The following is a 17415-nucleotide window of genomic DNA, read 5'->3' on the forward strand; positions in this document are numbered from 1 at the left end:
GAAGAGCTTCCAGCCGCGCGCAAATGTGTATTCTTGATTGAACATTCTCCTGCGGTCTGCGTTAAAACAGCACCCTGTTGGGCATGTTAGATAATTTAGCAAATAATGTCACGCACGGTGTAATGCGATTGATTGGATAACGCAGGAACTATGCTGACAACTTACCCATTTATGGTGCACCACAGTGCCCAGTATGCATAATGCACATGAATCCTGGGCCACTGCCATGCAGCAGATGATTAATTTTTCAATCAGCACCATGAATGTGCCTTCCTGTGTTTCTATCATCCTTGTTTTTTTTTTGTATCTAGCTTCTTTGCACTCACTCATGTGCGTGATTTAAAAAATAGCAAACACTGCAAGAAATTTGTAACTTCTAAATGCTATAAGCAGCCGAAGAATCAACATTGGTAGCAAAAAGTAGACATACACAACCTTAACATTTCGGAAAATATTCACAGTTATTAGTACTAAAAACAACCTTCCTCTGCTGAAGTTGTCACTAAACTCTGAAATATGCTAAATTGGTGCAACATCTTCGTACATAAATTATCAGCACCACACAAAGCAGAGCCTAAAAGTAGCAAGGCATCGAAAAATCAAAATTCCGCACAACACTGCTGTACTTCAGCCTTGAGTTCAGGTGTAAAACTGTAATGCACTGCATGCCTGTTTAGACAGCTGAACGGCAGGTGTCAAGTGGCCATGGCAGAGGATATATAGGCAGTCCTGTGTCATTCACAGTGCCGCTGAGAGCCCACTACCTTCTCTAATAACTGCGAACATCCTCGCCAAGGTGTTAGTATTTGCAACAGTAGAAGCAGTTGAAAAAAAATTTTGCCTCGTTTATGAATTCAGCTGTTTGTATGCCACCTCCGCAGGTGGCACAAAATGTTCCAAAAAAACGGTCAAGTTTGAGAAAGGAACATATTATTGAATTACTTGTCTGTTTTCCACACAGATGTGCAGTGTGTAGAGGCATTTTTTTTAGGTAGCGCAGACGTACATATTGCCAAGTAAACCTTAGGCATGGCTAGGTACATCTTGCAATTCGTAACATTCTGGTGTTCTGCAACATAGCCGCCGGGGAGGGGGCGTGAGAACAACTTACGCCTGACGTTAAGAAGTGCATGGATGTTTGTGCAATTCAGCAACAATATGACTGCAAGAGAGATCCTTCTCTTCAATGGATTACAGCAAGGCAGAAGTCTGGATTCCCAATAAAATCAATTATAAGTGCATGCTTGCCATCTTCTGGGACAACAAACGCATAGCAGTAGACAAGTGCTTGTCGAACGAAGATAGTATGATGCATCATGTAGCAGCCTGCATGACAACAACTGAGAGCCTGTGGCCATGCCGAAGAGCTATTGTACTTTGGTGGTTTTGTGCAGTTACTCAACGCTCGCAGTCATACATACACACACACACTCCTGAAGCCTTTGCCTGCCGGTTGTATTCTGTATCCAGCAGACCAGGAAGATAATGCACCAGGTGAAGTTGATGTGTTTGTACCCTTGATAACATGAAGGCAATGCCGCATGTTTCGCTGGCAATCAGCCTCAAGATTTGTTTCCTTCGCGGCATCTATCGGCTGCTTAAATGATGGAAGAGTTGCCTGGAATGCGTGCTGTGCTTTGTTAAAATTCAATTCAATAAGTTTATTTTCCAGAGCGGTACAAACACAAACTCTGAATGGTCCCCTGGGCTACCAGGGGCCACCTTACAAGACTCCAGTCGACGCAGATTATCAACAAAAGAAAAAAACTGCACTCATCAAAAATCACATTGAAAATATATTGGCAAAAAAGCAGGTCTCAAAAGCGTACGTAGACACGAGACGAACAGTGAGACAAAAAAAAGAAAAAATCATTTGATGATATGGAAGCACACGGTCAAAGGACAATTAGTCAGTTTAAAACTAAGGCAAGATACATCAAATCAGGGTGACACGTAAGAGTTCAGTTGAGGTTACAGAAATAATTTTTAAATTATTTCTTACATGGAAAGAACTCATTTCGATATTTGTTTAGAAGTGATGGAACATTATGCTTCAACGACTGAAACTTGTTTTGGGTGCGGAAATAGACACTAGTGAGTGTGGGGAGTTTCTAGTGAATACATCTGTTCTTCACTGTATGAAATGTTGCAACAGTTCTAAGAAAATTTGCAGATTCAACGGAGGAGAAATAAAGCCGATTTAAGAGTTGATATTTATAACTGTGGAGGGAGCGAATGATCCCATATTTTGTAAATACGCTGTTGTAGTAGATGCGTGCATTCCAACATTAGCCACAAAGTGCAAGACATTCTTTTGGAGCACAATAACTTTAACTGCATTTCTTTTTGCTGCTGAGCTCCAGACAAGGCTGCAGTAATTTATGTGGGGTGCAAATAACGCTTGGTGCAACTGGACTTTAATTCTTTCGGGCATGAGGTTTCTGCAGCAGGACAGAGTGCCTGCAACAGTAGGTAGCTTCTTGCAGACATGATTGATGTGGTGATCCCAGTTTAGGTGAGAATTAAAAGTAATGCCAAGAACCTTATGCTCATCTACTACTGTTATATCTTTATTCTTATAAATGATCTTATTTTGCAGCGTGAAAACTTCATTTCTTGGTATAAATAGAAAAACCTTAGTCATAGTGGAATTGATTATTATACAGTTGGACTGGGACCACCCTGATAGTGATTCAAGCATTCAGTTGCACTGCAGAGCTAAATCGTTTGGATCTGCACCTTTAGAAAGATTGCTACTGTCATCAGCATATATAAACCATTTATCTAGTCAGACAAACAGTAGCAGACAGTAGCAATCTTTCTAAAGGTGCAGATCCAAAGATTGCTACTGTCATCAGCATATATAAACCATTTATCTAGTCAGACAAACAGTAGCAGACAGTAGCAACCTTTCTAAAGGTGCAGATCCAAACGATTTAGAAAGATTGCTACTGTCATCAGCATATATAAACCATTTATCTAGTCAGACAAACAGTAGCAGACAGTAGCAATCTTTCTAAAGGTGCAGATCCAAACGATTTAGAAAGATTGCTACTGTCATCAGCATATATAAACCATTTATCTAGTCAGACAAACAGTAGCAGACAGTAGCAATCTTTCTAAAGGTGCAGATCCAAACGATTTAGAAAGATTGCTACTGTCATCAGCATATATAAACCATTTATCTAGTCAGATAAACAGCAGCAGACAGCAGCAATCTTTCTAAAGGTGCCGATTTAAACGGTTTAGAAAGATTGCTACTCTTATCAGCAGATACAAAATATTTATCTGACTGATTAATAAGACAATATCATTAATATATAGATTAAATAATAGCAGGCCTAAAACACTACCTTGCAGTACTCCGGTTTGTAGGGGCAGCAGAGACGACTCAACATTATGTATACTGTCACGTAGTGGTGACGGCAGTCAAAGCAGCGATGAAGACGGACGAAAGGGTCTTCTAAAAGAACTGTTTATTGGGCTAACTTGCACCCAAAATGGACTGAATCACTCGGCAACGGCGAAGCGACAAGCGTGCTCGGCGGTCATCAAACAGAATGCCGGCCACTGTCGGCCGTGCTCAATTTAAAGCTGATAGCGAACTTTCGAGATAAAGAGCGCAATGTTACTAGAACATTCCGGAACAATGTAGAATCAGCTCTGCCTGGCTGCGATCAATCGAGATAAATCTAGTCGCGTCTTGCGTAGCAAACAAACCGATAAAGTGATGTGGCGGCGGAATTGAAAAACGAACACACTGCAAATATTCGCGGCATTACTCCCCTCTGAAAGAAGCATCGACCCGATGCATTAAAACAAATAATGCGACTAGTAAGAAAAAAAAACGGATCTTGCGAAAATAGAGCATGGAAATGCAGCGGCCTTTAGCACTCATAATACGGCTTCAGACGGACTACATGGACAACTTCTGGCCGTACGCGGCGTCGCTGGGATGCAGTCATTGCGTTAGGGATGACTTCATAATCCAGTTCACCCAGCCGACGAAGAACCTTGTACGGGCCGAAATAGCGGCGCAAAAGCTTTTCACTCAATCCACGACGGCGAATGGGTGTCCACACCCAGACTTGGTCTCCTGGCTTGTATTCCGCATTGCGTCTTCGTAGGTTGTAGCGCCTGGCGTCGGACCGCTGCTGATCTTTGATCCGTAATCGGGCAAGCCTTCGAGCTTCTTCTGCGCACTGAAGGTAGGCGGCAACATCGACGTTCTCTTCTTCTGTAACGTTGGGCAACATGGCGTCTAGCATGGTCGTGGCCTCCCTGCCATGGACGAGCCTAAAAGGCAGCATCTAGGTGGTCTCCTGCACTGCGGTGTTGTAGGCGAAGACGACGTAAGGCAGGATGACATCCCAGATTTTATGTTCGGCATCGACATACATAGCGAGCATATCGGCGATGGTTTTGTTCAGGCGCTCGGTCAGTCCGTTGGTCTGCGGATGGTATGCAGTTGTCCTCCGGTGGCTGGTTTGGCTGTAACGCAGGATGGCTTGCGTTAGTTCCGCCGTGAATGCTGTTCCTCTGTCCGTGATGAGCACATCGGGGGTGCCGTTTCGAAGAAGAATGCACTCCACAAAAAATTTGGCGACTTGTGCTGCTGCTCCGTTCGGTAGGACTTTCGCCTCGGCGTAGCGGGTCAGGTAGTCGGTCGCTATGATGATCCACTTATTTCCAGATGTTGACATTGGAAAAGGGCCAAGCAAGTCCATGCCAATCTGCTGAAAGGGCCTTGAGGGAGGTTCAATGGGGCTCAGAAATCCTGCTGGTCGTGTGGGAGGAGTCTTTCGTCGCTGACAATCTCGGCAGGTTTTCACATAGTGTGTGACATCGGCAGACAGTCGGGGCCAGTAATACTTGTCTTGAATGCGGCAGAGGGTGCGAGTAAACCCGAGATGTCCAGCTGTCGGCTCGTTGTGTGAAGCCTGTAGAACTTCTTCGCGGAGACAAGTAGGTACAACAAGGAGGTACGGTGTTTTGTTCGCTGTAAAGTTCTTCTTCACAGGGACCTCATTCTGCACACAGAAGGAAGACAGTCCTCGCTTGAATGAAGCGGGGGGTGAAGAAACCTTGCCTTCCAGGTACTCGATGAGGCCTTTTAGGTCGTGGTCCGAGCGTTGCTGCTGAGCAAAAGAGCTGGGGCTGATGGGTCCCAGGAAGGCGTCCTCATCGTCGTCCGGCGGCGGTGCATCTACAGGGGCTCGTGAGAGGCAATCGGCGTCAGAGTGCTTCCGTCCGGACTTGTAAACGACGGTGACGTCAAACTCCTGGAGACGCAGACTCCATCAAGCAAGTCGGCCAGAGGGGTCCTTCAAATTGGCAAGCCAGCAGAGCGCGTGGTGGTCGCTGACCACCTTGAACGGCCGTCCGTAGAGGTAGGGGCGGAATTTTGATGTAGCCCAGATGATGGCAAGGCACTCCTTCTCAGTTGTCCAATAGTTAGCCTCGGCCTTGGAAAGGGAACGGCTAGCGTATGCAATGACTTTCTCCAGCCTGTCGCTTTTTTGAACGAGGACGGCGCCTAGTCCCACGCTGCTTGCGTCGGTATGAACTTCAGTATCGGCGTTTTCATCAAAATGCGCAAGGATCGGTGGGGACTGTAATCGACGCTGAAGTTCCTTGAAGGCTTCTGCTTGCGGTGCTTCCCATTTAAACGGCACGTCTGCCTTCGTCAGTTGGGTCAGGGGCTCGGCGATGTGCGAAAAGTTTTTCACAAATCGTCAGTAGTATGCGCACAGTCCGAGAAATCTGCGCACTGCTTTCTTATCGGCCGGCGGTGGAAACTGTTCAATAGCAGCTGTTTTCTGCGGGTCTGGGCGTACTCCTTCCTTGCTAACGATGTGGCCTAGAAACAGCAGCTCTTCGTAAGCAAAGTGGCATTTCTCTGCTTTCAAGGTTAGGCCAGACGACTTGATTGCGTCTAGTACTGTTCGAAGTCTTTTGAGGTGCTCTTCAAAGTTCGAGGTGAAGACAACGACGTCATCTAAATACACCAGACAAATTTGCCACTTCAGGCCTGCCAGCACTGTATCCATTACTCGCTGAAACGTCGCTGGTGCGGAACAGAGACCAAATGGCATCACCTTGAACTCAAACAGCCCATCCGGAGTGATGAATGCTGTCTTCTCGCAATCTCTTTCGTTGACCTCAATTTGCCAGTAGCCACTCTTGAGGTCCATCGATGAGAAATATTTGGCGTTGGAGAGGCGGTCCAGTGTGTCCTCGATGCGGGGGAGGGGTAGACGTCCTTCTTTGTTATGTTGTTCAAGCGGCGGTAATCCACAAAGAATCGAAGTGCGCCGTCTTTCTTTCTCACTAGAACAACCGGTGCCGCCCATGGGCTGTTTGAAGGCTGGATGACGTCGTCGCGAAGCATTTCTTCGACTTGGTCCCGGATGGCTTGTCGTTCTCGCGGTGACACACGGTAGGGGCTTTGACGGAGAGGTCGGACGTGTTGATCCGTTATAATGCGATGCTTGGCAATTGGCGTCTGTCGCACCTTCGGCGATGTCGAAAAACACTCACTGTAGCTTTGAAGCAGATTGCGGATCTGGTCTTGTCTGTTCCCGTGCAGGACTGGGTTGATGTCGAAAGTGGGCGAGTTCTCTTGGTCAGGCAAATCTTCTGCGAAGGGGTCGGAGAGGGCGAAGGAGTCTCGTACGTCAGGTATTTCGTCAAAGAAAGCAATCGTCGTTCCTCTGTTAATGTGCCGGTATTCTTCGCTGAAGTTAGTCAGCAGTACTTCGGCCTGGCCATTGCGCAAATGTGCGATGCCTCTTGCGATGCTGATTCCTCGGTCTAGGAGCAACTGCATGTTGCCCTCGATGATGGCTTCAGCGCTAATAGCTTTCGTGGTGCCTACGGTCAGGATAACGCTTGATCGGGGTGGGACGCTCACTTCTTCCTCCAGGACACTCAGGGCAACGTGATTTTCCCGAGTTTTCATCGAAGCGATGGCTTCGTCCGTCAAAAGCGTGATCAGCTTGGATCGCAGGTCGATGATCGCCTGATGCTCATTAAGGAAATCCATACCCAAGATCACTTCACGGGAGCATTGCGGTAGCGCAACAAAGGTCGCAGGATATGTATGTCCTTTGGCAGTCACTCGCGCTGTGCATCGTCCTGATGGCGTAATAAGGTGGCCCCCTGCGGTGCGAATTTGTGGGCCGTCCCAAGCCGTTGTGACTTTTCTCAGCTGCGCAGCGAATGTTCCATTCATCACCGAGTAATCGGCTCCTGTGTCGACTAGAGCGGTAACTTTCCGGCCGTCGATAGTCACTTCTAAGTCAGAGGTCCTGGCTCTTGCATTGCACGTCGCTCTTGGCGTCGGGTCACGGCTTCGTCGCGTATGCGAGTCGCGGGTGGGGCGTGTGGTCGAAGCTCTTCTGGGTGGCGGCGTCGTTTTCAAGGCAGCCTGCGTCGTGCTCGGGGTTCTTATTGTGTGCGGCGTCGGTGCAGCGAGTGCCGGTTCTTCATGCGGCGTCGCGGGTGCAGCGTCTTCATGGGGCGTGGTCGGTGGAGGATCTTCGGCGTTTCGCTTTTGAGCAACCTCACCTCCAGAGGTTGCTGCCTTCAGTTTCCCCTACGGGGGCTGGGAGACCTTCCTCGTACCGCGGCTGCGTAGCTGCGGCGTGGCGACGCAAAGCGCGAGGTTGACGGCGATGGTGAGCGCGAAAAGCGGTTCGGCGTGTACTCTTCTCAACGCAGCTACTTGTCGATTCCCTGCGGACGTTGCCCGAAGCGTGGTCGTGGGGCGTTAATGACAAATCCTCGAAGACCGATACGTCGGTACGGGCAGGGACGAAGATACGGCTGGCCTCACCGCAATGGAAGCACAACGGCTGGTTGTCGGAAGTCCTCCAGGCGTCGCATTTCCTGGGGCTTGAGCGTCAGTCATAGGCTGGGCGGGCGGGGGCTGGGAGGCGGCGTTGTGGAACAAGTGGCTCATCTCGGGGAGGACGTGGGGGTTGTCGTTGGGGCTGGGCAGTCCTTACTGCAGCGGCGTAGGACATGGCCTGGGGTTCTGTGGCCGTCGGGGTGCCAAGTGCCTGTTGCACTTCTTCCCGTACCACGTCCATCAGAGTCGCTGCTTGTGGCTGTGGGGAGGATGGCAGTAATCGGCGTAGCTCCTCTCAGACGATTTCGCGGATAACCTCTCGCAAGCTGTCGCTGGTGGTGGCCGGCGTGTCCGAACGAATTGCACGGGCAGAGGAAGGACGATTGTACTGCCGAGCTCGGACGTCGAGGGTCTTCTCAATCGTGCAGGCTTCTTGCATGAATTCCTCGAGTGTTTTTGGCGGCTGGCGGATGAGGCTTGCAAAGAGTTGTTCTTTTACGCCGCGCATTAAAAACTGAACTTTCTTTTCCTCGGTCATCCCGGGGTCGGCGCGGCGAAATAGACGCTTCATTTCCTCGACGTAACCGCGGACGGGCTCATTCGGAAGCTGGATCCTGGACTCGAAGAGTCGTTCGGCTCTTTCTTTCCTCACGACACTGGTGAATACCTTCAATAGTTCTCTCTTGAGTAGCTCCCATGTCGTAAGGGACAACTCGTAGTTTTCGTACCACGTGCGTGCGGAGCCATCCAATGAGAAGAACATGTGTCCAATTTTTGCCGCATCATCCCACTTGTTGAATGACGCCACGCGCTCAAATTGATCCAACCATTCTTCATGGTCTTCGCCTAGGGATCCATTGAAAGTTGGCGGCACCCGCGGCTGCTGCAATATGATCGGTGTCGACATCTTCGGCGAGGTTGCGGTGCTCGTAGCCGCGTCTTTTCGCTGTCTTGTGCGGTCCGGCAGTTTCCGGAACTCAGGCTCCTCTCCCTGGAGACGTCCGCTGGCTCGCTGAGCTGCTGGCTCGTCCTCGGGTGCGAAGTGCTCAGGGCTGGCTTCACGGCTTGAAGGGGGCGTCCGGAACATGGAAGGCTACCCAGCACCTCCACCAGATGTCACGTAGTGGTGACGGCAGTCAAAGCAGCGATGAAGACGGACGAAAGGGTCTTCTAAAAGAACTGTTTATTGAGCTAACTTGCACCCAAAATGAACTGAATCACTCGGCGGCGGCGAAGCGACAAGCGTGCTCGGTGGTCGTCGAACAGAATGCCGGTCGCTGTCGGCCGTGCTCAATTTAAAGCTGATAGCGAATTTTCGAGATAAAGAGCGCAATGTTACTAGAACATTCCGGGACAACGTAGAATCAGCTCTGCCTGGCTGCAATCAATCGAGATAAATCTAGTCGCGTCTTGCGTAGCAAACAAAGCGATAAAGTGATGTGGCGGCAGATTTGAAAAACGAACACACTGCAAATATTCGCGGCAATACGGACGCAGTGGACTCTGTCTTTTAGGTATGACATAATTAAATTGAGGGGTCCACCCCGTATTCCATACTGTGATAACTTACCTAACAAGATATTGTGGCTGAGAGAGTCAAAGGCTTTACTGAAATAAATGAACAGACCGAAAGAAAAAAGACTGTGGCTGAGAGAGTCAAAGGCTTTACTGAAATAAATGAACAGACCGAAAGAAAAAAGACCAGAATGTATGTTTTGAACTATCTGTTCTTTTAGTAGAAGTAACGCCATTTCTGTCGATCGCCCTTTCCTAAATCCATATTGGGAGCCAGTTATTATGTTGTTTTTCTCAAGGAAGCTATTAAATCTTTGACATATAACCTTTTCAAGCCCTTTTGAAGAAATCGAGAGAATGGATATCGGCCTATAATTCATCACGACATTTATATCACCTCCTTTGTGCACTACAGTAATTCTAGCCTTTCTCATGTCATCGGGGAAAATGCTGGATTCGAGAGCTAAATTAAAAATGTGGGCTAAAACACGAGCAATATAATCTATTACAAATCTTACTGGCCTTATCTGAATGCTATTGGGATCCAACGCTTGACTGTTTTTCATGCTAATAAATGTGTGGTAGACCTCCTCAGTGTCCGTGCGCTCAAGAAGCAAACTGAGAGAGGGACTGAGGCTTACTGTGTTTATCATTGGTGGGCTTAAATTAGCTACTTGGGCAATATTAGCAAAATGCCGGTTGAAATGATCTGCAAGTTGTACACCACACAACTCTACACCATTTTTTTGAAGTCTCGTTTTGTGGGGAGCCATCTTCCTTCTTCTACCAAGAATATCATTTACAATATTCCATACGGCAGGTGGGTTTTCAGTTATAGTTTCAGTGAAAAGGTTTTTGTAGTACAAATGTTTTGCCTGTTTAAGCATAGCATTTAGTCTGTATCGCACATTCTTATATTCCCTTTGCTTGTCTTCACATCGCGAACTCAAAAAGGCGTGATAAAGGCTGTTCTTTTCTTTGATACATTTGATATGTTCTGAGGTCACCCAGGATTTCTTACTTTTCCGGGATCACTGTGCAATTTTAAGTGGGAAATGTTTACTATAGATTAAAAGGAAAGTTTCAAGAAAGGCTGAATAAGCTTTGTTAGCATCTGTCTGATCGAATACAAATTTCCAGTTATACGCAATAACGTCGTGCTTAGATGACTCCAAAGCACTCTCAGAAATAGGCTGATAGGTGAACTCACGGGCGAAATGTTATTTGTTCAAACCAGGAAAGGTCCTGGGCAATGATCACTTATGTCGGATGTGGTTGTGCCCGCACTGCAGCTATCTGTATTTAGATTAGTGATAAGAAGGTCAAGTGTTGATGAACAAGAAGGTGTAACACGTGTTGAAGTTGTAATGACATTTTTATAACCGGCTGAGAGTAGTAGTCGTAATTGTCTTTTTCCGTCCATGACATCAATGTTAACGTCACCGCCACAAGTGAAAGGATAACTATTTTGGGAAACGTAATCTATTAGGCTGTCGAAAAAGGTGAAAAAATCTTCCACATTACCACACGAAGGTCGGCACACAGCGCTGATAATTTCGTTACAAGTTTTTATCATCAGTACTGCAAGTTCTGCAGTTATTGTGAAAAATTCGGTTGTTTGTTCAGGATGGAATTCTGTGTCAATGTAAAGTACCAAGCCACCGCCATGTCTGCCAAGGCGATTTTGAAAGAAAAGTTGGTAACCTTCAATTAGAAGGATGTCAGATGCATGATTACACCATGTTTCAGATATCATCAGGAATATAAATTTGAATGTAAATCCTCGCAACAGTTCATCAATCTCGTCAAGCTTGTTGTGCATGGAATGTGCATTAAGGCGCAAAACAGATATGTCAGATTGACCGGTTAATTTAAGATCAGCTGGATAAATAAATTCACGGTACTCCATTTTAGGAACTGTACAGCCACACGACACAGTTTTACATTACAGAATCTTGCACAAATCTGGCTCATGCTCAATTTTGATAAGCAGCTCATCATCCGGCTTTCTTGCAAAATCTTGCTGCTCAGCGTCCAAACCGATTTCCACCCCTGTTTACGCTTCCTACTGCACCGAGTTTTTTTAGGACAGGGCAAAGGTGTTCTTTGACATAGATGGGGTCAGACTTGTCCAGATTTATGTCAGTGTTAAGAAGTCTTGCCTTCCTTTCCTTCATCAGAACAGAATCTCACTTTGCTCTGGACTTATATTGCACAACAATGTGTTTTTGAGCATAATTTCGTGTCGGCACTCTGTGGCACATCTCAATGTCATCCTCTGAGATGGATTTTTTCAAGGCACTCCCGATCTGTTTGACAATGTAAACAACATTTTCCTTTTCTTGCACAATTGCTCTTCGAATTTCAATGTTTTTACTCCTGAAATATTGTTCTGCCTGTGTCATGCGCTCCTCAAGGTCCTTATTTTTGTTTTCCAGGCTTAGACACTTTTCTTGCAGTGCCCCATTGTGGACCATCATTTTTAAAACGGTTCCCATTTAGCACTGTTATTGTCGTAGGTCCTGTGAAAGGCTTCCTTAGGCTGTACACAGCGACATTGCGCTCCCTGATGTCACTGGTGTGCAGATGACAAAACAAGTCATTTTCAGAACTTCCTCATGAGTTTCGCATTTCTTAATGAACAGTTTTACAAAAAGAACTCACATTTAATGCTGCTAAACATGCCTATAAAAAAAGAGCTCTTTGTCACTAAGTATTTCTCATACATTTGGCATCGAAAAAAATTAGCGCAGAAATGAGCATTCCACACATTTATTATCTTATTATTTATACGCATACCTCAAGCACCTCATAAGTGCAGCAATACATTAAGGGTGGAGTATGTAAAAGCATTTTTGAATCAACCAATACACAAAGCACAACAAAATGACATTTAAAAATGGAGACTTGTAGTGGCTCAATACAGATTATGGAAGCAGGCACGAATTGCAACAACCCTACACAGTATAACACAGGAATGCTGATAAGTAAAAAAAAAAACCTTGCAAAGAATTGAGGATTCAAATTACTGTGAAAAATAGAGACCATAAATCAAGCACCAAATTAGCTGACGCCACTTAATGGGCACGTATAAAAGTGAGCTCAGCCACAAGGTTTGTATGATAAGACACAAAGCCCACTTCTCAATGGTCTTGGGCCACTGAGGTGAAGCTCGCATGGCCGTATGCGTCAACTCGCGAAAGTTTTCCCGTGGAATATTAAGGACTCTATGTTATCAATTCATGAAATTTCACATTTTCAGCCCCAGTAATTAGGTGCCATAAATTTATATAAGAGAGAGCACATGGCCCAGCATTTTGCCTTGCAGGAGGCTGGAGAACACGGGACTAAGGAAAGATGCTCCACTGTTTGTAGCGTCGAAGTGTTTTTGTCCTTCAAGGAAGGATAAATTTATGGCAGCACAAATCAATCGCGCTTAAGCGCAGCTACAGCGGTCATTAAACGACGATGGGGAACTTTGCCAACTGCTTTCTAGAAGTCGCGAAGTATACGATCCATCTAGGTGCCATGCAGCGTCGAGATTACGTTGTATGTCGTGGACGAATGCGGAAAATTTTGTTTCTAATGACAGCTCCTTATGAAAGCCAAATTGTGAGGGATGAACGCATCTGTTGCTCACTACAGGATTAGTGACTTAAGTAATTATTATGTTTCTACGATTTTTGATGGCATGCTTGTTAAATATGATTATCTGCCATTTTAAACATTAGAATAACCTTTCCCATTTTCCACTCGCTAGGAAGAGAACCGGAATGAAATTACAGTAGCAATAGCAATGCTCAGATCCAACTGGCTATTTAGATGGAATTTTTTAGTATTCGATTATTCATGTTGTCAGGTCCACTAGTGAAGAAAAGCTTCATGTTACTGACCATATTTCTCACTCGCTGAGCACTAATTACTACGAGTGGCATAGATTCTCTAATAATGGTGTCCGTGGTCATAGCAGAGTTTAGATTTCAGTCTCATGGGAACATAAAATTGAACACGTTACTTAACGCGTTTGTTGCCTCGCAGTCGCTGAGAGAGGCCTGTAGGAGGCACTAAGAGAGATTTCCGACATAGATGGAGAGTGGCTGATGACTTTAAAGAGCTGTACAGGGTTCTTTAGAGCATGGCCCATAACGTAGTATCAAAAAAATATCCCTTAGATTCCTGAACTGAGCTGATGGACAAGTTGTATGCATACTTTTGACTGCTTTTGGGATGCGAACTGTCCTCCCCTCCTATCACAATATATCTGCCCCTAGTTCTATGATTTCCCAATAATGGCTTCATTAGGCTTCAGGAAAACAAGACTAAAGTGTTGAACTTTCAAGTTCTTGCTTCACAAATGCGTGCCCTGTTGTCACCAGAACCCCGTTGACCTATTATACATCATAAAACACACCAACTACAGATATATATTGTTTTAAAAATTTGCTCTCCCATCATTATTAGCGTATGCAGCATAGAGGTGAAGCCATCTTAAAATTTATGAAAACAGCCCATTGACCCTGCGGATATGGATACCAACAGTGGAGCACTATGCTAAGCTGAAGGAGTGAATACTTGAAATTTCGTTTTTTTTTCGACCACCTCTAGTATAACAATCTGTTAGGTGCTTAATTTGAAACCATAAAAAATACATGCTGAAGTACTGTGACCCTAATCTGCTCTCGCATATAAATCCACTTAGGGCTTATGCAGTAGCTACAGAACGCCTGCCTTATAACCATCGTGATCAGCCTGACTACATTCGCTACAAGACGGAGGCCTCTACAATATTGCTACCAGCATCTGGCATTATCAACATTGGCCTGACTACGCCTGCTGCAGGGCAAAGGCCTCTTCCATGTCTCTCAAATTAACCCTGTCCTTCGTCTGCTGCGGCCACCGTATTCCCGCACACTTCTTAATCTCATCCACCCATCTAACTTTCTGCTTCCCCTGCTACGCTTGTCTTCTCTTAGAATCCTCTTCGTTACCCTTAAGGACCAGCAGTTATCTTGCCTTCGCATTACGTGCCCTGCCCAAGCCCATTTCTTCCTCTTGATTTCGACTAGGATGTCATTAACCCATGTTTGTTCCCTCACTCACACTGCCCACTTCTGGTCTCTTACTGTAACACCTAGCATTTTTATTTCTATAGCTTGCTACACTGTCCTGAACTTAAGGTGAACCCTTTTCGTTAACCTCCATGTTTTTGTCCTATAGATGAGTGCCAGTAAGATACAGTTGTCGTATACTTTTCTTTTGTGGGTATTGGTAAACTATTCATGATCTCAGACAGCCTGCCATATGCACTCCACCCCATTCTTATTCTTCCAGTTATTTCCCTCTCATGATTCGGATCAGAGGTCACTACCAGCCCTAAGCAGACATATTCCCTTACCACATCTAGCACCCTGCTAAGCCAACTGTGAACTGCTGTTGTCTTGCGAGACTGTTTACTTTGGTTTTTAAACGTTGCCAGGTTCAGTTTCCAATGACGGCTTCTCCGCAGCATCAGATTTGGGCACCTTATCCGTGCAAACTTCCCAATTTCATCCACCCACCTGACTTTCTGCTGCCTCCTACTGCGCTTCCTTCTCTTGGCATCCATTCGGTTATTTTAAGGCCATGCCCATTTCTTCTTGATTTCAACTAGGACATCATAATTTCAGGCCTTATTTGTGCACTTTTGCTGTTGAAAATCGACTAAGTTATTGATGACATGAATTTTATTGGGATGACTCTATCACCTGTTAATGGGATGGAATGGAGTGTGGCTTGGAAGGTCATTGGCACTTTAATGTCCACGAAATAAGGTCTTTACAAATCTGTGCTCATCACATGCAGATCCATAGAGCCACAGTGCCTTATATGGCATGTCTTTCGGCTGGAACTAATCCAGGAGACAGTGCGCGTGTGTGGTAGCTACTGAAGGCATATGTCATGTGGGGTGGGGCAGGCTCTAGGGGTGCGTCAAAGCTGGTCAGTCAGTTTTGCACACTTTGAAAAGTAGCAGTTTGATGGGTGGGTTCATCTGTGCTCCTTATAGTTTAGTTCACCTCTTCCACCTAGTCAATTAATAGTCCATGACCGCAAACCATGACTGCGCGTTGGCGGAGAATGCTTGGCCAGCTCGCAGGACTTACATAGGCGTGATATCTGTGACTAGTGAGAGTGCGAAACAGAGAACCCTCTATGTTCTAACTGAAAACATAGATGGGTGTCCTCAGAGCTAGCTGATTTGATGTTTTTCGAAACACTAGGTGACAGAGATGTTTAGATTTTTATTGTGATCATAAAACTTCAAATCTCAGCTTTCTCTGCAAAGATCGATCGGGTCTTTTCCTCTGTCCCAGACTTTTAGCAGTAATCGCAATATTCGTGTTCTTTGGGCAGCCCAGTCCGCAGAGAAAAGGCACTAACTGCGTGGTTCTCGCTAATGCTCAGTTGAACAGATTACCTCTTGGAACATCAATGAACGGGTGCCAAGAGAGCCGAGAACGACCATCTTGCTGTGTCTAGGGCGTAAGTATGATTAACTGCCTGGTTATTCATTTTTTTTGTTTTCTGTACCCAAAAAGTTTTCGATAGCAACAGATTGGCATGCATCTGTAAAGGAAGATCCTTACTGTCCATATACAAATGAGACCTTGCTTTTATTAGGTTTGTCCATTTGCGCAACAAAAATATAAAATGTGTGAGGTTGCCAGGGGAGCATGATGAGGACTATCCCATATATCGTGCTCAATCACGAGTGGCACCGCAGCATCTTCTGTGCAGATGATTGTTGTATGAAGGGCCACATTTCAGTCACTGGTGACATTGAAATCTGCAAATGATTAAGTTTTTATTTCTGCAACTGGATTTAAAGTAGATGTGTGTGCAAAATGAGCTCTCATTTTTAAAAACAAGAACAAGAAGGACAAAGCATTCCTGCATGAAAACCATATTCCAAAAATAACCATTTAAAATACCAGGTGTGCTGTCTATATTATACGAAGTGACGGGAGCTCTACTCCTCCCACGCAAAACCTCAGTCATGTCACTCCAAAGAATGACCTTCAAGCAGCGGAGCGGGGGTGTGGCTGTGACGTCATACTAAATGACTCGCCGCGCACCTCAGAGCAGCAGCGGCGGGCGGAGCCGGCGGCGTTCGCTCGCCTTTGAAACTGCATTGAACAACGCGACTCACCATTCACCTCGCAGTTGCACAGAACCACGTGACTTGCCGTTCATCTGATAAGATAATAAAAAGCACGAAGCATTACTTGATGTTCGCAGATAGCCATGGAGGAGTCGTGCACTGGAACCAGTGCTTCGGCTGTGTATCGTAGCGGACGCTGCCATTGCCTCCGCTTCGAAGTTAACCAGGTTCTAACCGCAGCAAACTACTTCACAGACCACAAGACAGTCTTCTCTTCAATCAAGGAGCAACAAAGTCATGTCACTGACATGCAACAAAGTTAAACCACAGCAAACTGTGCCTGAGCATGCTTAATCGAGCTTCTGCTCTGTAAACTGAGTTCAACCCGGTTTAACCCCAGCCAATTTTTTTTTTCTGACCTGATGGCAAGACCCCAATATCATCAGCTCCAACTAGTGGCCAAGCTTTCTCAATAAACCTGGAAGAAATGAGATGCGTACCTTGGCACTTGTTGGAGGAACGACTGTGCTCGTCTTGCGGTCGACGTAATCCTGGCCCACGAAGTAGCGGTAAGGCGTGTCGTAGTCCACTTCAAGGATTGTGGAGAACTTGTTGGGAAAGAAAATATCAAGCACGGCTATGGACAGCCCGCACACCACCGCCACTGCCCCTGCACACAGAACGATAAAAAAAAGAAGCGATGATCGTTTTTTGCACACGTGTATGAAGTTGGCATTGCTGGTGTAAAACAATTTTGTAAAAGCGGCTACAGCATATCCAGAAACAGAACATACACTCACTGTAGACGAGGTGTATTTCCAGAGACTTTAATATACTAGACCCAAATGAAAAGCAAGTCACTGAATGAAACCAAGGTAAGTGTCCAGAAAAGTGGTCGATCATAATGGAG

General features: G+C 45.9%; 1 protein-coding gene across 1 annotated transcript in view; it reads right to left on the reverse strand.

Moving 5' to 3' along the window:
• LOC144124614 (dual oxidase maturation factor 1-like) overlaps positions 1-17415 on the reverse strand; it is a 218390-nt gene that overhangs the window by 4484 nt on the left and 196491 nt on the right. Inside the window, exon 7 of the mRNA XM_077657411.1 lies at positions 17006-17175. Coding sequence (XP_077513537.1) covers positions 17006-17175 — 170 coding nt within the window. The remainder of the gene's footprint in view (positions 1-17005; positions 17176-17415) is intronic.

This window comes from Amblyomma americanum, chromosome 3 (assembly GCF_052857255.1).
Source record: "Amblyomma americanum isolate KBUSLIRL-KWMA chromosome 3, ASM5285725v1, whole genome shotgun sequence".
Lineage (NCBI taxonomy): Eukaryota > Metazoa > Arthropoda > Arachnida > Ixodida > Ixodidae > Amblyomma > Amblyomma americanum.